The sequence below is a fragment of the Eptatretus burgeri genome, chromosome 6, assembly GCF_056783735.1.
Source record: "Eptatretus burgeri isolate ZD-2024b chromosome 6, Ebu_testis_v1, whole genome shotgun sequence".
Taxonomy (NCBI): Eukaryota; Metazoa; Chordata; class Myxini; order Myxiniformes; family Myxinidae; genus Eptatretus; species Eptatretus burgeri.
Window position 1 is genome coordinate 46,814,442 of NC_140966.1, and position 27,500 is coordinate 46,841,941.

At 42.9% G+C, this 27,500-nt stretch overlaps 1 protein-coding gene across 1 annotated transcript in view; it reads left to right on the forward strand.

Annotated features, from left to right (window-relative positions):
* LOC147024694 (ubiquitin carboxyl-terminal hydrolase 25-like) overlaps positions 1-27,500 on the forward strand; it is a 102,036-nt gene that overhangs the window by 43,740 nt on the left and 30,796 nt on the right. The window contains exons 10-18 of the mRNA XM_085884844.1: positions 11,279-11,400; positions 14,013-14,140; positions 14,377-14,472; positions 15,316-15,402; positions 22,413-22,675; positions 22,812-22,882; positions 25,063-25,330; positions 25,923-26,087; positions 26,649-26,875. Coding sequence (XP_085740970.1) covers positions 11,279-11,400; positions 14,013-14,140; positions 14,377-14,472; positions 15,316-15,402; positions 22,413-22,675; positions 22,812-22,882; positions 25,063-25,330; positions 25,923-26,087; positions 26,649-26,875 — 1,427 coding nt within the window. The remainder of the gene's footprint in view (positions 1-11,278; positions 11,401-14,012; positions 14,141-14,376; positions 14,473-15,315; positions 15,403-22,412; positions 22,676-22,811; positions 22,883-25,062; positions 25,331-25,922; positions 26,088-26,648; positions 26,876-27,500) is intronic.

Here is a 27,500-nt window from a genome sequence, read left to right on the forward strand (position 1 = left end):
ATATATATATATATATATATATATATATATATATATATATATATATATATATATATATATGTGTCGGGGCATATAATGAGATTCCGTCCGTCCGTCCGTCTGTCCGTCCGTTCCTGTCCACACTCTAACTCCCAAAGTTTTCAACTTTCACTTTTCATATTTGGTACATAGGTGCAGACTGTGGAGACAGTGTGTCGCAACATACGTTCGTCATCTAAAGTGGTTGCCATGGCAACCAGGATGCTGTTTTCCATCCGTTCCTCTCCGCACTCTAACTCTCAAAGTTTTCAACTTTCACGTTTCATACTTGGTACATAGGTACAGACTGTGGAGACGGTGTGTCGCGACATACGTTGGTCATCTAAAGTGGTTGCCATGGCAACCAGGATGCTGTTTTCCATGTAGCAGCACAATTCTGTATGTTCCTTCTTGTTCGAGCATGTATTGTGCTCACTTGCACTCTTGTTACTGATTACAATATACAAATGCATTTATTGCTTTAAAACCGGGCGTAGTGGCGTCCGCCTGTAATCCGGCTAATCGGAGGCTTGGGTTGGATGATCGCTTGAGGACGGGAGCTCTGCGCTGCGCCGCGCTATGAGAGGGTGTAGGGCAGCCTGGAATCATGGCGAAACCCAATCCTTATCCCTGTTTCGTAAGAGGCGACCAGGGTTGCGTCAGGATGGGCATCCGGCGTAAAACCTATGCCAAATCAGTCTGCGGATCATAACGGATGATCCGCTGTGGCGACCCCTAACGGGAGCAGCCGAAAGATGAACAACAACAACATATATTGCTTTAAAATTATTTGGATCAGAATTCACTGCAATGCTTTATAAACAATATTAATTATTAGACGAGTCTTTTAAAAACGATGAATGTATAAACAGGCGAGCATTGGGTGGCTTTGACACCAACTCTGGTTTTTTTTCTACCAATGTCTGAGCTGTATTTCGGATCCTGCTGTGACTTTCAGAATGAAGTTTGGCATGAATATTGGGGGGAAAAGGTATGCAGGGTTAACAGTTTTTTGACCTTGACCTAATTTTAAGGTCATGACCCATTTTTAGATATTTTAACATTTTTCACTATAACCCGACCAAGGTTTGTCTGATCGAAACAAAATTGCCTTCCCTCGATAGCCTCGAGAAAGCTGCTTTTATGCTTAATTTACATCATACTCCTCCGTGTGGAAGGTCAATGTCAATCCCCCAATCCCCCACCAGCCCACACCCCTCCCCCTCGAACGTCCCTCCACAACCCCCCATCAATCATCACTCTCACAATACCCACCATCATCCCACATCTCCAATCTCCACCATTTATTTATTTATTTTAAGTTCATCTCAAGTTTGTTTGTAAACTGGTCAAGTTTATTTGTAATTTGTGACTTGAATTGTACTTTTAGGCTTTTCCCATCACTTGGGAATGCATTTTGCAACTGCAAGGGCACTCGGTAGAGCACATACCTCTGCCCCGCAATGCCTGATCCATGAGAACATATCAGGCCCAATACATGTTTGAAATGTCATGCTATATATTGTTGCAGGCCGGGGTCCAGTGGCGAGAACGACCACTAGGTGGGGGAAGTTACGTCGTCTCCCACCAGACTCCCGGAATTGTAGGCCGTCGCTCACGGATAATTCCGTGACACGGCGGGTCGCTTAACCGACCGCGGACGCCAATACCTCAACTGCGTAGCGTAGGATCTTCTTGTCTAGAACCAAGTTACCTAATTAACCACGCGGCTTCCACTACCGGGGAACCACGCCCTCAGTACGCCTTGCCCGAACCGGATGACTCTACCAACTATGGTAGAGTACCAACTACCAACTCTGGATCGGATGCAGCCGAGCGGAACTGCCAAGGACATACCGGCTAGAATGAACAGATTATCGGGGATAAAGACCCAGCTAAACTTAGATCCGAACCATGCTGGACCAATGAAGGAAAAGACAAAAACAAACTGGGAACATTTCTACAATACAGTCATGCGCCACTTAAAGACGGGGTTATGTTCTGAGAAACGCATCGTGAAGCGACGTCGTCATTGTGCGAACCTTTTCGGTTTTTTTTATTAACCTCCGCCATCGAAGATGGATGGAGGTTACTGTTTTCACCCGTCTGTTTGTTTGTTTGTTTGTGAACAGTATTACGGAAAAACTCCTGGACGGATTTCAACGAAACTTGGTGGGGGGATTAGGTATGGTCCAAGGCTCATGCCATTAGATGTTGGACTTGGTCCAAAAAATTTTTTTTTTTCAAAAAATTTCGATTTTATTAGAAATATTTTTTATCATTATTTTTTTTTGCATTTCTACATGTTTTAAGTGATTTCCAACCCCAAAAAAATATTTGTTGGAGAAAAAAAAACAAATTTTGCAGCTTTTTTTCAGAAAAATTTAGATTTTTTTTTGGCATTTCTACATGCGCGTCAATCTCATTTAGTTAATTCAATCGTGGTTCAGTAGAGTCTGATCCGTTTTGACCTACAATGAATAGCATATCAGGTTCACTTAAGTGACCCAGCAGTATTGGCGGCGGAGGTTTTGCACTCTACCGAGTGCTCCCCCTCTAGTTTTTTTTTTTTGTTTTCGTTTTCGAACATCGTTTTTAAACATCGTACTTGCACAAACCTCGACACCGAGGCTATATGGTGTCGCCTATTGCTACTCCGATATAAACATGTGCAGCATGTTACTGTACTGAATACTGTTGGCAATTGTAACACATATCCAAGAGAGACGGAAGACATGTTAGTTTTACCTTTGTGCTGTTCATGACGGCCATCGGTGTTGTTAGCAGCAGCTTACAATCTCCTCTCGCATCGATTTTATATATAGAAAGGTGAATAAATAGTGTTTGGATTTTATGAATACGTAATCATTGCATCGATGATATAATTAACCTCCGCCATCGGAGGTTACTGTTTTCACCTCTTTCTGTTTGTTTGTTACTTACGAAATCTAAAGATTTCGTAAGTATATTGATGACTTCCATTTCTGTTTGTTTGTTTGTTTGTTTGTTTGTGTGTTTGTTTGTTTGTAGGCACGATAACTCGAGAACGGAAGAAGCCACCAATGTCAAATTACACCACGTGATTCAGGAGGGTGATGGCTCGTGCTGATTATATTTGGTCAAAATCAGTCAAAGGTCAAGGTCACAGTGAGGTCAAACATCCAAAAAATGATAACTCGAGAACGGAAGAAGCTACCAATGTCAAATTACACCACGTGATTCAGGAGGGTGATGGCTAGTGCTGATTAGATTTTGGTCAAAATCGGTCAAAGGTCAAGGTCACGGTGAGGTCAAATATTCGATTTTTGATGGTTTGTACAGACAACTTGAGAACGGAAGAAGCTACCAATGTCAAATTACACCACGTGATTCAGGAGGGTGATGGCTAGTGCTGATTAGATCTTGGTCCAAATCGGTCAAAGGTCAAGGTCAGTGAGGTCAAACATCCAAAACATTCGATTTTTTTATGGTTTGGTACAGAATCATCATAGAAACTTCTGGTTTGTGTCGCTACCTTCTCAAGAGACAGCTTTTATTAGACAAGGTCAGAGGTCAAGTTGCCGATTTCGTAAGTACCAGTCTATGACTGCTTGTTTGTTTGTTTGTTACTTACGAAATCTAAAGATTTCCGAGATATATTGATGACTTGCGTTTCTGTTTGTTTGTTTGTTTGTTTGTTTGTTTGTTTGTTTGTGGGCACGATAACTCGAGAACGGAAGAAGCTACCAATGTAAAATTAAACCAAGTGATTCAGGAGGGTGATGGCTAGTGCTGATTAGATTTTGGTCAAAATCGGTCAAAGGTCAAGGTCACAGTGAGGTCAAATATTCGATTTTTGATGGTTTCGTACAGATAACTCGAACGGAAGAAGCCACCAATGTCAAATTACACCACGTGATTCAGGAGGGTGATGGCTAGCGCTGATTAGATTTTGGTCAAAATCGGTCAAGGTCAAGGTCACAGTGAGGTCAAACATCCAAAACATTCGATTTTTGATGGTTTGGTACAGAATCATCCTAGAAACTTCTGGTTTGTGTCGCTACCTTCTCTCGAGACAGCTATTATTCGACAAGGTCAGAGGTCAAGTTGACGATTTCGTAAGTACCAGTCTATGACTGCTTGTTTGTTTTTTTGTTTGTGAACAGTATTGCGGAAAAACTCCTCGACGGATTTCGACGAAGCTTGGTGGGGGGATTAGGTATGGTCCAAGGATCATGCCACGAGATTTTGGACTTGGTCCAATATTCAATATGGCCCCTATGGTGGCCATTTTGAAAAAATATTTGAATTTTTTTTTTTTTTTTGCATTTCTGAATGTTTTAAGTGATTTCCACCCCCCCCCCCCCAAAAAAAAACAAAATTGTTAGAGAAAAAAAAATTTTTGCAACTTTTTTTTTCAACTAAATTTCGGGGTTTTTTTTGCATTTCTACATGTTATAAGTCATTTCCACAAAAGACATGCCAAAATTATATACCCACGTAAAATCAATTTATGTCTCAAGGAATCTCGTTGTGACGAATGTATCGAGTATGTAAAAGTTAAAAGTAAAAGGGAAAGTTGCAAACTATAACTCTGTGAGCTCTGTTGACATCAAATTGAATGAATAAGATATCAAGCTCACTTGAGTGACTGAGCAGTATTGGCGGCGGAGGTTTTGCACTCTACCGAGTGCTCCCCCTCGAGTTTACAAATGAAGAAACGAGCACCTGTCAATTGTGATATATATTTTCGGAACAGTGCGAATGTTTTAACAACATAAAATGCTTCACAGAAAACAAATTTGTGTTTTAATTTCGACTTACAATAACGATTTATTCGCGGAATTCTTCAATTCAAAGGTAATTTACTTGCTAGAAGGTAAACGTGCAAACATTGGTTCACTTTGAAAGCCGATTTCCTTGAATCCCGATTTAGCACGACCCTGCTTTTTTCGCGATGACATTTTATGGACCTCAACAATTGCATTGGAACAGGGCCACACTGTCGTTGTTTATTATCATTATGTACTGTACAATGTACATTATTGTAGGTGCTATTTTTATACGACTGACAGCACTACGTCGGCTACATCACTCGGCGATAGGAATTTTTCAGCCACATTTTTTTTCTTTTCAGAGCTGGCAGATCCGTCGTATATGCGATCCGTCGTTGCCCTGAACGTCCTTAAGCGGCGCATGACTGTAATTTATTTACAATAAGTGAGGAAATTCATGTGGTACAGGAACAGGTTTATTGGGGTGTTATGCAGGGGACAGAATAGAGATGTGCGACAATTTTACAGCAACTTCCAAAAGACGACACAGAGCAGACTTGTCGCGAGAATAATACAGGCAAGAATTACAAGGATCAAAAACTTATACAATTCTACTTGGGCAGGCGCCACACACTCAGACGCACACTCAGACAAAATAAACCCACTTGAATGGCAAAGGACTTTTGCAGTCAGGGAGGGAGGGAGCTGAGGTCGCAGTTCTATTGGTACCTGAACGTTCTGAGGGAAGGGATGCTCCATGGTGTGGCACCCGACAAAGGTCGTGCAGTTCGGCCCACAGCCGCATGTGTGGAGACAGTGTCTGCGAAGGAGCCCGGGTGGAGAGCGCTGAGTCCAAGGTAGAACGGGGCAGCAAAAAGGACCTAACGACAAACCCGGTCAAGGTCGGGTGTACTCGGACCAGCACAACAGACGGGCCTCCGAGGCGAGACATGGGCAAGGCCCTCCGCTATCACGACCTTCCTTCTTCAGCTAACAACCAAGGGACCAACTCAACTAACGACCTTCCTTCCTTTTTGCAACCAGCCAATGAACCCACCGAACTCTCTCACTACCAACCAACGAACTCTCCGACTCTCTCACTCCCAACCAACGAACTCTCCGACTCCCTCACTCCCAACCAACGAACTCTCTGACTCTCTCACTCCCAACCAACGAACTCTCTGACTCTCACTCCCAACCAACAAACTCTCCGACTCTCACTCCCAACCAACGAACTCTCCGACTCTCTCACTCCCAACCAACGAACTCTCCAACTCTCTCACTCCCAACCAACGAACTCTCCGACTCTCTCACTCCCAACCAACGAACTCTCCGACTCTCTCACTCCCAACCAACGAACTCTCCGACTCTCTCACTCCCAACCAACGAACTCTCCGACTCTCTCACTCCCAACCAACGAACTCTCCGACTCTCTCACTCCCAACCAACGAACTCTCCGACTCTCTCACTCCCAACCAACGAACTCTCCGACTCTCTCACTCCCAACCAACGAACTCTCCGACTCTCTCACTCCCAACCAACGAACTCTCCGACTCTCTCACTCCCAACCAACGAACTCTCCGACTCTCTCACTCCCAACCAACGAACTCTCCGACTCTCTCACTCCCAACCAACGAACTCTCCGACTCTCTCACTCCCAACCAACGAACTCTCCGACTCTCTCACTCCCAACCAACGAGCTCTCCGACTCTCTCACTCCCAACCAACGAACTCTCCGACTCTCACTCCTAACCAACGAACTCTCCGACTCTCTCACTCTACTCTGAGGATGGTGTCATAATTTATAGATCCCCCTGGGCCGGGGAGGGGCCTTGGCGAAGCTGACGTCACCGTCTGCCCTGATTGGACATGCCCTTCATGGGGTCCACCCTTTCTGGGTGGGATTTCCTCCAGGCCGGGAAAGCCCGCCCACTCCACGTGTGTTTGAGGAAGGTGGACGGTGGTACGGCCAAGATTGAATTGGAAAGTTTGGGAAAGCCGAAAAGGAACTGTGGACGTGAAGATTCTGCCTTTACTTGGAAAAACGAGGCTCCGGAGACAGCAGATGGACAATGGTGCGATGTGGCCAGCGAACCGAGGGCTGCAAGCGCTATGGTCCCTTGGATCATAATGGAGGGGATATAATGATTTTGTATATTTGTATATTTTAGTTAATCTAACGAAAAAAACATCGCAACACACCCCCTTTTGCTCCCACTACACATAAGGAGGGATCTATCTACACATGTACTTATGGCATAACTAACTTCGGGACAACTGTATGTTTGTATGCATGTGGTTCCTAGAACCATAACAATATCATTTTTGGCCCTATCTTGCAATGGTGAAAAATCACTTAAAAAATTAAATAATTGTTGGATCCGGATCCGGATCTTCACCAAAATCTAATTAGTTCATCCTTGTCACACACCCAACCTGTCCACCAATTTCATCCGAATCCGTCCACAACTTTTAGAGATATCCTGCACACAAACAGAAAAACAGACAGAGAGGGGTGTAAACATATCCTCCTTCACCTTCGGTAGTGGAGGTAATAATATCTGGGCCTGCAGCTGAAGTGATGGAGAGTATTTTGTGTTTTTATAAATTTGCATAACACTTGATGCAATTACTTTTCAAATTAATTTATTAAAATAATATGTGCAACATCAAACATGAATGTAGTATTCAACATAAAACAGATTGGAATGTATTTTAACGGAGCACCACCGACTTTGGGTTTGAAATTTAGGAAGTTTTGGGTTGTTTATAAGCTTCACTGGCAGAGGCTGCTCTTTCAGTGTGGTCTGATGGCATGGGAACAATGTTCTGTTACATATGTCGTCATGTCATGTGGAGAAAAGGTGGTTTGGATTGCTGCATTTAAGGAGAGATGTGTGGTGGGGGGGGGGGGTTAAATTCTGCCATATTTATTTGCCTAATATTAGGTTCTGGCAGGATTGTGCACAGGTACTTGCCTTTGAGCTGTGCACCACCAACACTCAGATGGATATTAAGCTGGTAGTCTAGTAGATTGAGCCCCAGAATGGCTGAACCTGAAACAAATTGCAATTGTTTTTTTATTGCTGGATCTTGTTCAGGGGGTCACTCTGAATGTCCCAATATAAAATAGGACAAAATAGGACCACCAGAAGTGCCCTAATTTGCATAAATTCAAAATGGCCGCCATTGAGCACTTGGGGGGCTGATATCTCCGAAACGGTGCGTTTTTGACCCCATAAATGTATTATTAGCAGATAGGAAAGTGACCCCAAGGAATCCAAATGTGTCGTCAAAATTTGTATATGATGTAATATATGTCAGAAATGATGTCATAGCATCATATATGATGTCATAGGTGTCAAACAAATTCAAATCAAATTCAAAAGAGTTTATTTTCCCTTATCATATAGTATACATCGGGATTGACAAATAAACTATGTAACACAACATGGAACACAACAAACCCCCTCCCCCCCCCAATCAGGGTAACCTACACCTTTCACCTAAGGTAAATGGACTCAATGGCCAGGTGACTCTTTGTTCAGGTGATCATGAGTGTATCTGTACAATACATCAGATTTACGCGGCTATTTTTACACTGTGGGCATGACTGATTTCATTTTGCATGCTTTGTGTAGTGACTGCTGTGGAGTGTACTGTGTATAATGTGTTTGGTTCAGATTGTTTGTGTGGGGTATTAGACGTCGTATGTACGCGCATAGCATTAGGTAAACTACTTGAATGATTTTCGTGGAATTTAGCATCGCTTTGACAATATCCTAAAAACTAATTTTCCATCCACAGGGCGACATCTACACCATGGATGACACAAAGTGTGCCATGTGCGAGAAACAGCTTGATGATGGCCGACAAACGTTTACTTTGACAGAGAAGGGTTCCCATAGTGTGAGGGAAGCTGCAAAATCAAGAGGAGTTGCCATCAACGTGATGGTGGGGCAGAAGTTCCACTCTGAATGCAGACTAGGCTTTTGCAACAAGAAATCGATACAGTTTTCGTTAAAACGAAAGTTTCGGGAGGAGCCAGAGCCGCCAAGTCGCCGTTCTATTGAACCCATATTAAACTTTTTGGAACACTACTTCCTTTGTGAGATGTCAGCAGACACCAACTCTGATGATTCTTACCCTGTTCGAACATGGAACTTCCAGAGGTCTATCTTTAAAGCATGCAACCAAAGGCCCTCAAACGATCCTTGGGCAGAGAAAGTTCGGGGACGTTTGGCATCTTGCATTGACCTTCACGCGGCAGATGCCATTTACCACATAGTTTGCAGTGTAAACTTCACAACAGGGAAGCAAATACCACTCCGTTACAGAAGATGGGTGAAAACGGCATCAAGACCCAAAGCGCAGATGGTGATGCTGATATCTTGATTGTGAAAACGGCTGTAAGGTGTTCAACGTCTGCTTGTACGCAACTAATAGGAGAAGATACAGATCTTCTTGCACTGTTGTGTTTTTATCGCGGTGATGACTGCAAAGGACTCGTCTTCAGGTCAAAATGCAAGTTTGTGGAGAAGGAGGTGAAGAGGAGAGTCTGGGACATTGTTTGCCTCAAGAAGCAGATGGGGAAAGAATTGTGTAGTCTCTTGCCAGTGATCCATGCCATTGCTGGATGTGACACAACATCCAGGATATTTGGGATAGGGAAAGGAGCGCCCGTGAAGAAATCCCAAAATCATCATGAGTTTAAGTCGCAAATTCTAAAGTTGGCTCAAGAAGGGTTGAGGGTCGAGGACGTAGATAAAGCAGGAGAGAGAGTGCTCTTGTCTTTCTATGTGGTGGAAAGATGGAAGAAAGCCTGGATGACCTGAGAGCCAGGAAGTTCTCGGAAAAGGTGGCTACCAGTGCTCGCAGTGTCCAAGTACAGACGCTACCTCCAACATCCAACGCAGCAAGATATCACTCACAGAGGGTTTACTATCAAACCCAGGTTTGGATGGGGGAAAGAAGAACTGAATCCAACGGATTGGGGGTGGCATTTGTCAGATGGTCGAATGCAGCCAAGCAAGATGGACTTGCTTCCTGCACCGGAATATCTGTTGAAAATAATCCGGTGCCAATGCAAGGGAGATTGTGACACTACATTGCAGCTGTCGGAAAAATGGCTTAGAGTGTTCACCATCATGCACGGGATGCAAAGGGACATCATGCACGAATAAGGGGGATGTTGCCACCGATATTGATTCAGACTAAGTAAAACCTCATCATGTGAATAAGCCAGGACATGTATAGGACAGACTCTGTAGAGGTATACATTTGAATTTGAATTTGTTAATGTTCAAGGCATAGCTCATGGAACATATTTCAGACTAGGATATTTCCAAAGAACGCCATACATGTACTTCCTGCAAAAACATTGAGGAAAACATAAATTTAACATAAATTATATCAATGACGTCATTTCTGACATATATGACATCATATACAAATTTTGACGACATATTTGGATTCCTTGGGGTCACTTTCCTATCTGCTAATAAAACATTTATGGGGTCTAAAACGCACCGTTAAGGAGATTTCAGCCCCCAAAGTGCTCAATAGCGGCCATTTTGAATTTATGCAAATTAGGGCACTTCCGGTGGTCCGATTTTGTCCTATTTTATATTGGGACATTTAGAGTGACCCCCTGAACAAGATCTAGCAATAAAAAAAAAACTATTGCAATTTGTTTCAGGTTATAGTGTAATTCTACTGGACTATGGGTGTTTTCTTCTTCTGGTATTATTTGGTGGATGTCATAGTCATTGCCAGCACACTTGCCAGATTCCAAAATTGCTGCCATAGCGGGCATTTGAAGTGATTTGGAGTATTTTGTCTGGTAAGATAAAGGCAAATCAAACAGTGTAAACATTGCCATGCTTTTGTAGAACTTGACCTTGTATGACTGCCATCTTTAACTATTCAACAGGGTGTAACTGATGGCAATCGACTTGATCACAGTGCACAAGCAGAGGTTTAGAAACGTCGTAGGAAAACACATCTCTTTTTTTTTCGGTCTATAATTATATAATAATCTGTCTCGAAGCCAGTTAACTTCTTTAAAATACTAGTGTGTTCGTCTTTAGGCTGCTCCCATTAGGGGTCGCCACAGCGGATCATCCGTTATGATCCGCATACTGATTTGGCAGAGGTTTTACGCCGGATGCCCTTCCTGACGCAACCCTGGTCGCCTCTTACGACACAGGGATAAGGATTGGGTTTCGCCATGTTTCCGGGCTGCCCTACACCCTCTCATAGCGCGGCCCAGTGCGGAGCTCCCGTCCTCAAGCGATCCTCCAACCCAAACCTCCGAGTAGCCGGATTACAGGCGCACACCACTACGTCCGGTTTCTTTAAAATACTAGTATAAGCTCATTAAACTACCCTGGTAATCTTTTATATAAATTAAGGTTTAATAACATGGAGTGAACGCATGGCTTTCAACATTTTGTGTCGAGCCAAGAATGTTAGGTTTGGGTTTCACTGTGTTCATTACATGCGAGTGTGTGCAGAGAGTGGTGAGGGCCGTTTGGAGGCTTTTGGACAGCTTCCCCTGCAGGTGGCAGGCTTCTCTTGTCTGCACGACTCGCTCCAGGCAACACTATGGGATGGTGAAGGAAGAGAGGTAAGCACAAGAGGTAATGAGCTATTTCATAGCTTTGCCAGTGGATTTGCTGAGTGCAGTAGGAGGGGGAGTAGAGAATAGAGCTTCATCTCCACAACCAAGTTTCCACCATGCCTGCCTGTACACTTCCTGTACATTTAAGCCCAAGTTAAGCCAGTCCTATTACAGACCTACCCAATAGTTACATTTCAGCTGAAGCTATATTTTATATCTTGTGGAAAGATCTGGAGTGCTCAGGGAAGTTCTGGCTGCTTCAGGGTATGGAACGATGTCTCTGTTTTGATCAATTTCTTGCTCATTCCAGATAAACTTATGGAACCGTTTCATATTTGTGAGTGGTTTCTGGAGGGAGAGGTTTTTGGGAATGTCCATGAGCTGTTGAGAAAGTAAGTGGCAAAGCGGAGAAAAGAGCCAGTCACCATTTGTTTTGCTGTGTACAGTGCTGTGCCTTTGTGTTGTTTTGTTAACCCATGCCATCCCACACGCAGCAGGAAATGGGTTTTGCAATTGTGTGTGTGTGTCTGTCTGTCTGTCTGTCTGTCCAGGCCGTAACTTTTTTTTTTTTAACCATTTGAGCTTTTGTCATCAAATTTTCATCCAAGTTTTATTATGAGAATATGGAGAAGCCAAATATATAATTTGGTCAAAAGGTCAAAGGTCAGCATCACAAAATCACCAATTTTCATCCGAATGACCTGAAATTTAAAGAATTTTCATATTGGATCATTGAATTGGTTCACCAATCAAAAGCTCGAAGCCAGTTTTTTATTGATTTATTTATTTTAAGCTCCAAAGGTCAAAGTTGCATAAAATCAATTTTCATCCGATTGATTTGAAATTTGAGTGGGGTTTACATATTGGGTTACTAAAGCCTATTGCTTTTAAGGTCAAAAGGTCACGGTCGCCGAAAATCATTAATATTTTTGTATTTTTACCTCTGCCAATGAAGGGGGAAGGAGGGAGGTTATGCTTTCACCAATGTCTGTCTGTTTGTTTGCCTGTTTATCTGTTTCTTTGTTGGTGTGCAGAATATCTCAAAAAGTAGTGGAAGGATTCAGATGAAATTTGGTGTGGGAAGGTTGGGTGTGTGGCAAGGATGAATTGATTAGATTTTGGTGAGATCTGGATACAAGGAGTTTTAAGTGATTCTTCATCATTAAGGTCAGGTCAGGTATGGGAGCATGCGCCAGAGCAGCGCGTCGCTGCGTTCACTTTCGGCCGGTACTCCAGGGCCCTCCGTCTGGCCATCCCCCAGGCAGATTCAATCGTTGACCTCGGTGTAAAGCCTGACTGCTCTGGACACTGGTGCTCAAGCAGATGGTCTTGAATCCTATCAAGAATTATCCAAGCAAAGACCTTGCCCAGCACTGAGAGCAGTGTCACCCCTCCGAAGTTGTTGCAGTCTTGGCGATCACCCTTCCCTTTCCAGAGAGGGACAACAAGGCCTCTCTTCCAGTCAGTTGGGATGATACCTGTGTTCCATGCAGAGCACAGAACTGCATGCAACGACACGAGTGCAGCATTTCCACCAGCCTTGAGAAGTTCAGCATGGATGCCGCAGATCCCTGTAGCTTTACCCCATTTCAACTGGTTCACCGCAGCCTGTGTTTCCACTAGCGAAGGTGGACCACAGTTGATTGGAGGGTCAGCAATAGGGATTGTAACACCCCTGACGTCCAACTCAACAGTTGGTGGATCATCCTGGTACAACCGCTCAAAGTTACCGGCCCAGCGGGCCTTCGCTTCGGACTCCTCTGTCAAGAGCCCACTACCCTCTGCTCTAACTGCAGTGCACCGAGGGATGGGCTTGGATGAACACAATTCGTGAATTCCCCTGTAAGCAGGACGAGAATGACTTAACCACAGGTGTTGCTCTACCCCATCACAGATTCCTTGCACATTGGCCTCCTGTCTACCCTTTGCGCACATACAGTTTTACGTCTCAGCTCCGTGAACAGCTCAGCATTTCCATTCAGCCTGGCCCTACGACTCTGGTCAATGGTATCCAGTGTCCCTTGAGAGAAAAAAATTATTCTTCGCCCTCCGGTGAGTTCCAAGACAGCTACCAGCAACATCAAGGACAGTGGTCTTGAAGACACTCCACAACTCTTCAGGATCCTCCAGAGCACCCAGACTCCTCAAATCTCCACTCCGCCTGTTCGCAAACTCCTCACCTAAACTTTTATCACAAGACAAAATCACAAACTGGTCAAACACAATTTTGCTGATGTATCCATATTGTCCACCCTTTGCGTTTTCCCTTACCCCTCATCATTACCTGCATCCCTTGTTTGCCAGTCTCCGTCTACTTTCTCCCTCTGCCCTGCTCTTGGCATTTCCCCTTTCTCCTCCTGTGTCGTTTGTTATGTTGTGTCCTGATCTGTTCTGTTTCCCAGCTCTTCAACGAGCCTCGACCATGTATAAAAAAAAAGTACTTGTTCTGAATAGCCGTTATAAAGGCAATGGCAAACTGCCCATTGTATTCTTTGCTGTAAGGCTTTTCAGTAGCACTGACATTGGATAGAATATGGTACATGACAATGATATTTCACAAATATCCTGTCCCTTGGGACATTTGAGGTAATCTGTGCAACCTCTTTATGCCTTTCTAGCACTGGCTGACTCGCTTGCCCCCAGTGCTGACTTTTGACCTGTCACGGTTTGCATTTGATGCAGTTGAAGGTCGGGCACAGAAACTGCACCATCGTTTGGAGTTCCCTCAACACCTTTACATGGACAGGTGTGGTTTTAATAAGCAATGTATTTGTGATGGAATGCTGAGTAATTACAGATGTCAGATGACAAGATGGTCATATATATTTCATATGGTCTGTGTTTACTCGAGATATTGTGTAATCATTCTCATCCACACAGTGATGCGAGTAGCGATGCTGTGTGCTGATTTTTCATTGTAGACTATCATGAAGAGCAATAAATGTGATTCTTTTGTATGGTTTGATGGTTGCTGTGCAACAGGTACATCCTGAGTAACCGTGAGATTGTGCAGCTAAAACGTGATGAGACGCGCAGGTTATTGGAGACGCAAGGCAGGCTTCAGCAGCAGCTTGCAAGGTGACTTTCTCCATGTAATATGCTTTCTTCACTTTATCACCTTGTTGCTTATCTCTTCCTGCTTAGCTGCAACAGGAACTGCAATGTGCATTGTGATTGCCATCCAGGTATTTCTAACACATCTCACAATGAGTCCCACATGTTATTGTGGTTTCTATGCTTACATGGTCCACCATTGAAGGGCCATGAACAGAATTTTTGAAATTGTTAAACAATATACAGTAGCAGCAATCTGTCGTATTGATATCGACTCTTGTTTCCACGAAATGTCAGGTTATCACATTTCGAATATCTTGGGTAGCTAATAAAATATATGGGGCTATGTTTACTGTGCACTTGCCAAACAGTTTTAGCTATATTCAGTGGACTTCATATTAATTAACTGCTCACCACTTCACCCACATTTTGAACTCATTGTTTTCTCAATTTTGGAAAATTGTTTCTTTTGAGAACAGATGAAGACTTGCATTATTTTGCTTAATTATTCCATTTGACCATCTACTAAACTATTATCTACGAGGCATTCTTCTCCTATCCTTCCATATAATCCAGCCAAAATGAGATCATTATCTTCACTTGTTCCCGTCACTTTCACCTTCCAAGTTTGATCCCGAAAACTTGATGAAAAATTCCATGGATAGGTATTGCTTACTTTGTAATGTTGTTAAAGTTCAGGTTTCAGTTTAACATAGAAATGTAAGTTCTGTAATTTGCAAACTTGTTTATTTTTCTATCTCTGTGTCCTTTTAAGTCGAGGTGAATGTTGGCTGTTGTCGATTTTGTGATTTGCTGGTGTACACAGGTCGCTCCTTTGCTGTCTTACTGGTATTATTTTGTTGATAGGTTTGCAGAGTTTGGATCTGGACCTCGTCACTTTCCACTGTGGGACGTTTTGCAGTATGCATTGGAGTTCAGCACGACTGTACCACGGTACCAAACAAACCATTCACTAACAGTAGTTGGACTAAAAAGCACCTCTTATCAATCATCAAAGTTTAATCGGTAATAAAACTATAAAATGTTCATTACCTCTGCCACCGAAGGTGAAGGAGGTTATGTTTTCACCCCTTTCTGTCTGTTTGTTTGTTTGACTGTGTACAGGATATCTCAAAAAGTTGTGTACAGATCCAGATTAAATTTTGTGGACAAGTTCAGTTTGTGACAATGTTGAACCGATTCGATTTTGGTGAAGATCCGAATCTGGATCCGACTGCTAGAATTTTTAAAGTGATTCTTCACCATTGAGAGATCGGGCCAAAAATGATATATAGCACAATATCTCAAAAAGTTGTGGATAGATTCGGACGAAACTTGGTGAACAGGTTGCGTGTGTGACCACGATAAATTGATACGATTTTTATGAAGATGTGGATCCTGATCCAGATCCGTATCTGATAATATTTTTAGTGATTCTTCACCATTGAGAGATAGGGCTAAACCGATATAGAGCACAATATCTCAAAAAGTTGACGGATTCGGATGAAACTTAGTGTGCAGGTTAGGTATGTGACAAGGAAGAATTGATTCGATTTTGGTGAAGATGTGGATCCGGATCCGACTACTGGAATTTTAAAAGTGATTCTTCACCATTGACAGATCGTCTCAAAAACGATATATAGCATGATATTTAAAAAATGTATTGGGCCCGATATGTTCTTGTCAATCAGGCATTACATGGCGGAGGTATGCACTCTCCCAAGTGCCCTTCTCGTTTCATTTGTTTTGGTGTTGGAGCATTTGGTCAATAACACTGTTCATTGTTGATTATCATTGACTATTCTTCAGGACCTCTCGCATTAAGGCAAAATCTATTTAAGGAGTATTCTCGAAGCAACATAAAGTACACAAAGTACTGTTGTACTGTATGAGCTTGAAATAATGTTACAATGGTTTTGCATCATCTGGTGGGCTCACCTGCTGAGTGAGATGACAGATAATTGAATTACCCCATGCACACAAAGCAAAAAGCAGGGTTAAGCAAATGGTTCACTTCTGTCTGTCTGTCTACAAATGTCTGTTCATGATTGAAGAACAACTAATTGAAATCAAATGTTATATTTTGAACACTAATCAGAACATGAATCAGAAAATGAACCTGTAGTTCAGCAGCACTTTGGCTCTGAATTTGTCGTGATCACACATGCGCAGAGAGGAGTGAGATAATTTATTTTTTACTTTGTCTGCCTGACTGGCAGTCAAACAAAATTGAAAATCTTTCCAAACAGGAAACTTACTGTTTTGAAGGATGTTATAAAGGACACAGACAACAGGCAGGAAGAACTAATATAATGTGCAAAATAAGGTACTGTTTGCAATACTGCATCCACAGTGGTAATTTTCAGGATTTTTTGTATTACCTTTACAACGTCTATTTTATTAGGTCACCTTGCTGACTTAATATAACCGTTCGATGTCCTCGGATCCGTCCGTCTGTCCATCCGTCCATCAACAATTTTTATTTTTCTATCTCCTCCTCGACGACTCGGCCGATTGAGTTCTAACTTGACACGATGAGAATACTAGTTGCTCTCCATAGATCGTCGGAGCCCTTTTTCGCATTTTCACCTCAGGGTCAAGGTTACAGGTTCACAAGTGCAAAATGACCGATTGGTCGAATGGCCTATAAGGAAGCATCGGACGGCTATAATGCTTAATGGATTTTATAGGGATTATTAAGAAGATTTAATTTGACCAACTAGTTTCTCGTTACTTCTGTCATCTGGCCCTGTTTATTGGGCAACACGAGGTCCGTTGACTTCAACACGGCTTCGCATGGTTATTTTAAGTTCAATTTAAATTCTGTTTTCACTTTTCATAGTCGCAAAGGTTGATTAACACTCAGTTGCATCAAGTTTTGTGAAAATTGAATGTTTATATCCTCGGTCTGTGTGGAATGCATTACAGCGAGGGGTATCTTTCATGGGCTTCCATCCGTTTCCATGCCATATAACGAGGCTGTCTTAAGTTCTAGTTGATTTATGTTTTCACTTTTGGGACCTTCTGGTGTAGCTACACGTTTAATGAAGATAATTTTCGTGCAAATCCGCTCAGAAACACACTTTTCATGAGGAAAATATATTCAATTCAAATAACCGTGACACTCTGGAAGGGACACCACATGCTTTCCGTTCACTGCTTCACCTCGTAACCTGTCCTCCTGAGGGACTGCTTATTCGTAGCATCTGTGAGATTAATGTTTATATTTTAGATGGTTTGGGGATGTATTCCACAAGTATCTGAAAGAATTCCGGTGAAAAACGGATGTTTTAAGATTTTTTTCAGGCATTTCATCCGACGGCGAGCTGGCTGGTCACGTGACACCGCGCAGATGTGCAGGCAGCGAGTGATTGAGCTTCTCGGTGGCCCGAGGGTCCTATTTAGTTGGGGTCCAGCTCTGTCCTGGATGCAGCCATTAAATGCACACACTTAGAGTGTTTATTTCACGGCTATAAATGCGGGTTTGAAAATTGTATAATGATGTTGAGAATGATTTCTAGAATATGGGGATGTTTGCTTCGAGTGGCCTCACGCATTTATTTTAAATTCAATTTGAATTCAGTTTTTACTTTCCGTAGTCGCTAAGGTTGATTAACACTCGGTTGTATCAAGTTTTGTATCCGAGCTGACCTTCAAACCTGCTCGGGTGTATTATTTCAATTGAATTACTGTCCAACTCTGCTATTCGCAGGGGACACATTCCTGAAAAATGCCGTGAATGTCTGGGCATTTTATTGTGTTTATTTATTTTTTCATTTTTTTATACATGCTCTACGCTCAGGGAAGAGCGATTACACAGAACAAATCAATACACAACACAACAAAGGGAAGAGCAGGAGAAATGGGAAACACCAACAGCAGGGTGGAGAAAGAAAGTAGACGGAGTCAGCCAAACAAGGGATGCAGGTAATGATGAGGGTTAAGGGAAAACGCAAAGGGTGGACAATATGGAAACACTAGCGATACCCGTGCACATGCACGGGATAGCAGTACAACATAGCTGGTCGCAGACGACAAAGCGTACACGGGGAATGACAAAAGTACGCATTGTGCAAAATGCAAGTGGTACTATGGAACGCCAAGACTTCCCAAACATTGTCGGCATGTCCGCTAAGTGCCACAGCAATTTCATAGGGATCGTGTGACGGCGAGCCGAGTTTTTATTGTGCAAGCTTGGTATTATAATAGAGATAAGCAAAATTGTGTTTGACCAGTTTGTGATTATTATCAAGGTCTGAGGAGAGGGAAGAGTCTACTGCCTGTCTGTGAGAAAGATGAGAGATGTCATGACAGAGAGTGGATTCATCAGCAAAGAGATAGAGGATTTTTCCAGTCAGTGAGATCATTGATGAAGATTAGGAATAATATGGGACCTAGAACACTGTGTTAGGGTACTCCAGCCTTGACAGGGAGAGGTGAAGAAAGGGTTCTGTTGAGAGCCACGTGTTGTCGATGAGAGTGGAGGAAGTCAGTTATCCAATAGTGGAGTTGGCCTTAGATTCCAGACAGACAATTTGGAGAGCAAGGCCGGATTCCAGACTGTATCAAACACTCAAGGTATGCCCAGAGAGATGGTCCTGATCTCATGTTTGATATTGAGAGCCTCCATCATTGTTGGGAGTGAAGAAGCAGCATGTCCAAGGTAGAGTGTTTATAAATAAATCTGAATCTGAATCCGAATTGATGATCTGAGATGAGGCTGTTGGAGAAAAGGAATGATATTATGTCAACTGCGATGATGGATTCCATGACCTTGCTGATGAATGGAAGTCCGCTAATTGGGCTTTGGTTAAGGGGATCCATTTTTGCACCTTTTTATGTAATGCTGTCATGTTGACCGATTCCCAATTTCCCAGGTGGATATAGGAGACCAGTCCTGAAGTATAAATAAATAAACAAACAAACCAACTGTGAATACACGAAGCATGAATGTAGAAGCAGATCACACTTTATGATCTGCGAATAGTGAATCCGTGAATGGCGGGATCCGACATTATATGCTTGAACACCGCAAAACACAAATCGCCTTTTTGCCACTTTCAAAACCCTTCTGTTTTGCAGTACTTGGATATGTTAAGTAAGGTGGTGTTTAAGACACTGCATTGCAGGAGCCAATAGCCAACATTCAATCAAATAGCCAACATTCCTCATGCATCTGTACCTCATCCTCATCCTCCTTCCTCATCAATGTACCTAACGAAAGTACAAATACATATACACATACTGTGTATATGTGATATCAGGAGGCACAGCATATTGTTGTGGGCCGGGGGTCGGTGGCGAGGACGACCGCCAGACGGAGCAGTCGGGCCGTCTCCCACCGAACACCGGAATTAAAAGGTCGTCACTCCGGATAACTCCGGAGTCAACGGGTCACTTAAAGGACCGTGATCGCCAATATTTTGACAGCGTGAGGTAGGGTCCACTTGTCTATTCCAATTTACCGAAGTACTCATGCCGTCTCGCTACCGGGGAAGCCACCCTCTCGGCCGACTCTGTCCGAACCGAGTCGCATGCACTGAGTCGGGTCCGGCGTAACCGAGCGGGAGTTACCAGAGCCGCGCCGGTCCCAATGACAACTTACGGCACGAACGGCCTTACTACTTCTCAAGCCCCCACCATGCTGGGTCAATGGTAGAAACGACAGGCAACGAATTGGAACATTTAACAGATATTTATTTACAATAATAAGACACAGTACAGACTTAATCACGAATAAAATGCAATGTACAAGGAGCAATCAACACTTATACAATTCTACTTGCAGGACAGTGCCTTTACAGACACACACACACTAAAATAAAATGACCTCGCCGGGTCTTTATTCGGTCCTTCAGCCGAGGAGGATCGTTCAGCTGGGGGGGGGGGGGACAGGGTCTGGCCGGGTACCTGTCCGCCTCGTGTGGTTACTCCGACTCCAACCCACCACTGTGGGACTCGAACCCACAACCCAGAATCCACGAGCCCACGATCCTGGCTGCCACGAACCACGATCGAGCACCACGGTCCTGGCTGCTCAACCACCACCACCATGAGGAGTCCCGGAAAAGACCGCAGACCATGACCGCAGACGATGACAGACCAAAGGGCCAAGAGCAAAGATGACGATGGTGACTCTCCTCTCCTCTTTTTACAATTCCAGCCCAGCTCCAGCCCAACTCCAGCGAACACTCCAGCCAACACTCCCGCCCAACTCCAGCAATCCCTCCCGTGAGCACTCAGGGGAGCCTAGCGATTCTTATCCCTCCCCCGGAACGGGGTGGGATGACCGGTCCCCTGAGGTAATCTTTGCCCTGATTTGACAGGGTTTCGTGGGGTGATGTGCTGGCCATCTGTGATTGGACAGGGGGGAACCCCCTCCTTTCCTGGGCGGAGTCAGAGCTCTGAGGTGAGGAAACCTCCGCTCACACTCGTGGTCGAACGCACTTGTGTAATGGTGTCAATGGTGCGGAGAGGTGAAAGATGGACGGGCGAAGCACCCGTTCGCCCGCAGCGTGGGAGGAGGAGTGAAGCGAGGGTTTTGTTGGCGTTGTGCGGCTTCAAGATGTAAAAAACCTGACTATAAAAGAAACCCGCAGTGCACACATGGAATTAACCCATTAGACAGAAGGATTGGACCCTAACTATAAACACATACTTATCGAAATAACTAAGCTGCGGGGACTCTGGCTGTTTGTGTGCAAAAGGTTTCCAAATCCGTAACAATATCTACCTCTGGGAAATGTATCTTGAAATTCACTGAAGCTGCATTTTCAGCTGAATGCTATTTTCTTTCATCTACATATGCTGTAAGACCCCAATTCATGTTGGAGGTGCGTTCCTGAAAAGTGCGACAAATAGCGAAATTCTGAAAATCAAAGCAATTTTTCTCATAAGAATTAATGGAATAAGTGGTGGGATGCATTCCTAATGTCGCCACTTCAGCTATTATATTTCGCTATTTACCTATGATATTACCTTTTTTAATTTTTATTTTAAATAATGAGTTGTATTCAAGTACAAATACGTATAAATAAAATCAAAAAACAACAATTACCAGACATGTAAATATACCTTTTTCGGAAGCGGTCGAAGGTGGTGGTATGTCGTCGTCGTCTGCCTCTTTCTTCAATAAACTTGGGCATATTTATCGATCGGAGGCAGACTTAATAACCCGGCAATCCATTTATACCAGCATCCATTCGACGAATAACATCTAATTTCATTTCTAAGGTAACACTTTTACAATGCCTCTTAACCACTCTACAGTACAGTACATTACACTACATTATTTATGTGCGAAGTATTCTTTCGGTGATTTTGCGATCTCCTGATATGGTACGTTCGTGATGTATTCTGGCATCTTTATCAGTCTTGTAGTTCTGAAAACGCTCAAGAATAAAAGGAATTGCATTTAAAACGACACAAGTGTGGGTTGAGACAACGAATATCAAGAAGTGGTATTAATAATGTGGCGACGTCTTTGCGAAATGACACAAAAATTGGTGACGTAAACCGGGGTATTATTGTACTATTGGACCCTACTATTCGCGGTGGATACATTCCTGGAAAATGTTGCAAATGTCAAATCCGCGAATGTCGGGGCATTGTTTCAAAGGGAAAAAGGGGGATAGTTTCCCGGCAGTTCGTGATTTATAAGGGGAAATCAAAAATCCCGTGAAAAACTGTGAATACACGGAAAACTGTGAATACGTGGAGCACAGGGCCGCGAATGTAGAAGCAGGTCACATTTTATCAACTGCGAATATGCAGCGTCCGTAAATAGCGAATCCGTGAATAGCGGGGTCTGACAGTCCTGTATTTAAGTGGAATTTTTTTTTTTATTTCCATTTCTATATCTTCCTTTCTGTATCTGTAGTGAGAAAATTTATTTCCATGTCTGTGTCTTGCTTAAGTTTTTCCCTTCCTTTTTCTTATCTCTTTTCCCTTACCCCCTATACCAGACCAACAGAAGAATCCCCTTCAAGTCCCAGTTCTACAACCTTTCACAGACAATTCACTCCGAGTGTGAGCCCCCTGCCTCCAACTACCTCATCTGGAAATGAGACACCTGCCCGCACTCCTTCCCCAGTAGTGCACCAATCATCCTCATCCACCTCAATTCCAACGTTCCTCCCAATTCCTCTAGCCGGGAGTAAAGAAGAGCGATGCCAGGTTTCCTTTTGGTTATCTGAATGGCTGCGAGAAGTGCGGGCTGACGTGCAAGGTCTGTCTTTGGCTTACCTTGAAATGCTTTATCTGTTTGTTTGTTTGTTTATTTATTTATTTATTTATTTATGCTCTTTGTATCTTCTTTTCTCTTTTAATTCTTGCATCGAAATTTTCCTTTTTGTTTTATCCAGAGCTGCAGGAAGGAATCTGCCGTCTGCAGCGTGCAATAGATACAATGTACATGCAGCCAACACTCCAAAAGGTTTGTTTGTTTAATGCAACTCAATTGTATTGTAATTAATATTTATTTTTACCAGAATTTTTCTTATGAAATATTCCTGCTTGAAACATGATCATAGATTGTGCTTTGAGTCACTGTGTTGTGTTAGATTAGTTTTAATTTGTACCAACAGCATGCCTCTTGTACAGTATTTTAGTTGCATGTATTTGAATATTTGGAAGCTTAAATAATCTCAAGTACATATTTGTCTGGTTTGCCATCTTTTTTTTTGTGGTGGAAGGTTGATTATTCGTTGCAGGAGAAACTCGACTATCTATCCTATTAAAAGTAATTTGAAGACGATTTTGATGATATTGCAATACGAGCCATGTTTTGTGACAGTTACATATCTTGGGATGGCCTTCTTGTCATCCAATCACAACCTGGACCCTTGCTCAAACATTAATTACAATTCTTTGTCCTAAATGTAATATATTTACATATGAACAGCTTTGTATAGGAATTTGTCACATCTTGGACCTTTTATACAACAAAAGAACAAGATTTGTACCATTCAACAATCTGTTGCAAGGTTTATCATTCCTTTTGATGTGATTGTCATTAATCAGCCAGATTGATAGTGAGGGATGATGATGCTTTGTAACTTTCCAATTCATGATGACGCTACCTTTGCTCAAAAAGGGGGATGACTCGGACAATTGAAATCAGGGCAGATATGTCCTCTCTCTCATAGCCTATTTAACAATCTTTGGAATTCTGTTAATGCCTTCCCTCGGGGATGAGACGCTGTTATAATTGAGCAATCGGACTGTTCCTTGACTATTTGGGTTGTCAAGCCAGTGGTATTTACATTTATGCAAATCAAATGTAATGAAGGACATTTCCTACAATTGGAAAGGGGTGTTTCATGACTTTTGAAAAAATGATGTGTAATAATTTTTTTAAAGCCTTTGCTAAAACAAAGTGAGAATATTGTCGTGTATACAATATCATGCCATGTACTCCCCCACCCAAAAGCAAGCTCAAGCTGCAGAAGACTGTAACCGTACACACCAGGAGTTAATGTCCCGTGGTGACTTCAGGCTGAATTTTGGACGATTCACTGCTATGCGCAGCCATTCCATAATGTGATGTGCCTCTGTGTCTCGTGTGTGCTTGGACATGTGCCATTCGCCAAACAAAGGGATTAATATAACCTAATTAATTTATTTCCTCCTGGGGTTATCAATTAATTATAATCAGTCAAAGTGGGGTAGATGGTGGAAACACAGGCACATGTCTCTCAGAATAATTTAACAATGCACAAGACATGGCATGAAATCCCGGATACAAAGATACAATTAATAAATGCAATACTTAACAAACAAAAGAACTAACCCCCAGCTAAGACCCCACATACCGTCATGCACACTGAACTGGGTGAGATAATTTGAGGCTGCCACTTCAACCCAGAATGACACAAAGGGTGCTTTTGCATGCTGGAGGTGGCAAAGTTCACAAGCGGCATGGGAGTATGGCTTACCTCTAAACCAATGGGCTGCCAGAGGAAGCTTGTTAGATTCAAAGAGGGTCAACAGCTAAAAAAGGGGGGGGGAGAGAGAGAGACACACACACACATAGAATGAGGAAATCTTACCCCCTTACCCTAACTAGGCGAAAATGACTCGTTCTATCCACCCAGCTGGGCCACCCCAAACAACTTTACCCTCATATTAATTTAATACAGTAGTCCAAGAGTCCTATTACTATATGAAAACGCATACGGTGCGAAAGCATAAAACTAACTACTCCCTCACTCCCCTTTAAAGATAACAACATTAAAAGTAATCAGAATGGTGAAACCCACGGAATTCACACATCTAGCAGCAAAAACGTGAGAGAGGATTCACATGTCTGTCAAAGATAATAAATAATTAGCATGATACATCATGCCTAATAATATTAGACTTGCAGATTCATTGCCCCAGAGTCATAGCTTTTAAATGTGGTAATATGGACCATGGGCTGACAAAAATAGGTATATTGTATTTGAGCATTGTGATCAGATTGTCTGTCTAATGTCTATTAATATCAGTGACGTTAACTCGGCAGGAAAGACTCCAGAGAAAGTCACCAAAAAGCAATGTCTGTTACTGTTATTTCTATTAGCTGCATTATCGATCCTTATTGGGTTTGTTTTCTCTTTCATATGTCTTCCACAGTTTTCTTATCGCCTCCACTCTGTGCTGGTTCACGAGGGACAGGCTCAGGCTGGACACTACTGGGCATTCGTAGGACGTAGAGAATGGGGGTCTTCAGGAAAGAGAGTGGATGCAGGGATTGAAGGGAATGCAGAAACAGAAGAGATTGGTTGGCGGAGGTTTAATGATGTGCGAGTCAGCGAGGCTTCATGGGAAGAGGTGCAAAGAGAGGGATGCGGAGGAGAAGAGAGTGCAAGTGCATACTGCTTGCTGTACATTGCTGAGAAAGGTATTGCAGGTTTTGAGCTGTATTTGCTTCGATGATGACATTTCATTAATTTGTAAAGCCTCGTGTTGGCTCACTGGTTAGGTTGGCTGCTTTAAGATCTTAGGATCTTTAGTTCAAGCCCTTCTCCTGCTCTTGAAATTAACACCAGGTAGGTTGACTCAGCCTGTCATCCTTCCGAGGTCTGCAAAATGAGTACCAGCATGCTGGTGACATGGGGCACAGCCGTGCCCTGAGAAAATGATGCAGCCGAGCAGCCACAGGCTATATATAAATAAATAAAAATATTTGTAGTTGAAGTTATGCCTAATAAATGCAGATGCAAACTATAGCTTGGGGGGGGGGGGGTAGGAGCACGATGTTATTTAATTTGATAATGATATGGAGGTCAGAATCCAGAAGGTGGGGTGAGGAATTGAGGAAAATGGTTGAAACTTTGGATCAGCTTCATTATCGCTGATATCAGCTTACATAAACATCAGAACAATGACTCGTACTTTTTATTGATTAAAACATTTGTCAGTGTTATGTACTTGGGGAAAACTGAACACCAGTCTTCTCAAAGGTTATAGTCCTCAAATGTTTCCATATGCAGACAATGAGGAAAGTGTTTTGGAAAGCGACGTGGAAAGTGAGGGGGAGAAAAGCGAATCGCTCTCCTCGTTACCCCGTGACCTGCGGCTCGCTGTGCCAGGAGACAATGCTTCAGAGGGGGGTGGTGTGGTTCCAACAGAAGCAAGTCCTGCTCAAGCACATGTTGGTGAGAAGTAGTGTTGAATGATAATGGCAACCATTGCAATTTGACTGTCCAGGTAGCTGAATGTGTCCAATGAAGCATGTTTTGGGAAGTAGTAGTTAATGTTGTTTATCCCTGAAGACACTGGCTTGTCCATTACCAGAAAATTACAACAGAGTAAGATAAAACTGGGAAGAGCACAGGAGTAGTTATTGTAAGGGGTGGGGGTGGGGCATGAAACATGGAAAAGATGGGGAAGGAAAGACAGGATCGGATAACACATACAGCTTGAAATTCTTCGAGATGTCCATAGCGAATGAGGAGCAGCGCACTTGTAGTTTACAAGCTAAAAATAAAGTCCTGATTCAACACTTGGCAGTGGCAGTTTATAAGGGATCTATATAAACTGTTGGACTATGGGTGGTTGTATTGATCAATACTTAGTTATTCTAATTGTATTGATCAATACTTAGTTATTCTAATTGTATTAATCAATACTTAGTCTGAATGTTACAGGTTACACCCCGTTTGTAATATGATGAAATTGCCAGAGTACGTAATTCCTTTCTTTTCCTTTCACATCAGATGGAAGTAATGACATTGAATTGGAGGTGGAAATAAAGGAGTCTGAGGTTTATAGGACTTCCTGTGTACAAGAAGATCTTGAGAACCAGGATCAGAAACCCTGTGTGTCGGATGAGATAAAAGTTGGAGACGCAAAAGGGACATCACAACTGCACGACTCTGCTACCACGGCTAGCAGCAACAACAGTGATATGAATGCCAGCGAATTGACTGTTTCTGAAGATGAGGTGAATGGAGTTAGAAATGAGGGTAAATTATAGAGGGGGGAGAAACGCTTAATTATGTATTTCCACGAATTGATTTTCCTGAGAATGATTCCACAGGCATGAGAAGACGTTTTAAAGATTCTTGTTTCCGTTTTAACATTACATGATCGAGATTCATTAATTATACAATTGATATTTTTGATTCTGATGTACCATACTCTGTTACAGAGCGTCAGTGTTGCCGAAGCAGTTTTTTGGCAACGGTTCTCCTGGGTGGTTTGCCATTGCCTTCCCAGTAGTAGTTGTAGCAGGAATTTGGAATTTGGCCATGGTATCGGCGATAGCTCATCGACTCTTCGCAAAGGAGAATGTAGGATCTTTAATGTCCGCCAACTAATGCCGGCAAACGAGATGCCCAGTTGTCACCCTGTTTGTGAAACACCGGGATGACAGTTTATAGCTGCTTCGGGATTCAAACCCAGGCTAGACAGCTTACAGGTGAGTGTATTTATCTCTCGGCCATCCTGTCAGCCTACGGTGCATAGAGTAAGCATTAAAAACCTAATGCTTTGAAAGCTGTATTCTGCTATTTGTGGCGTTCTTATCAAGCACCCATTGCCAAGGTTAAGAATAACTAGAACAAACT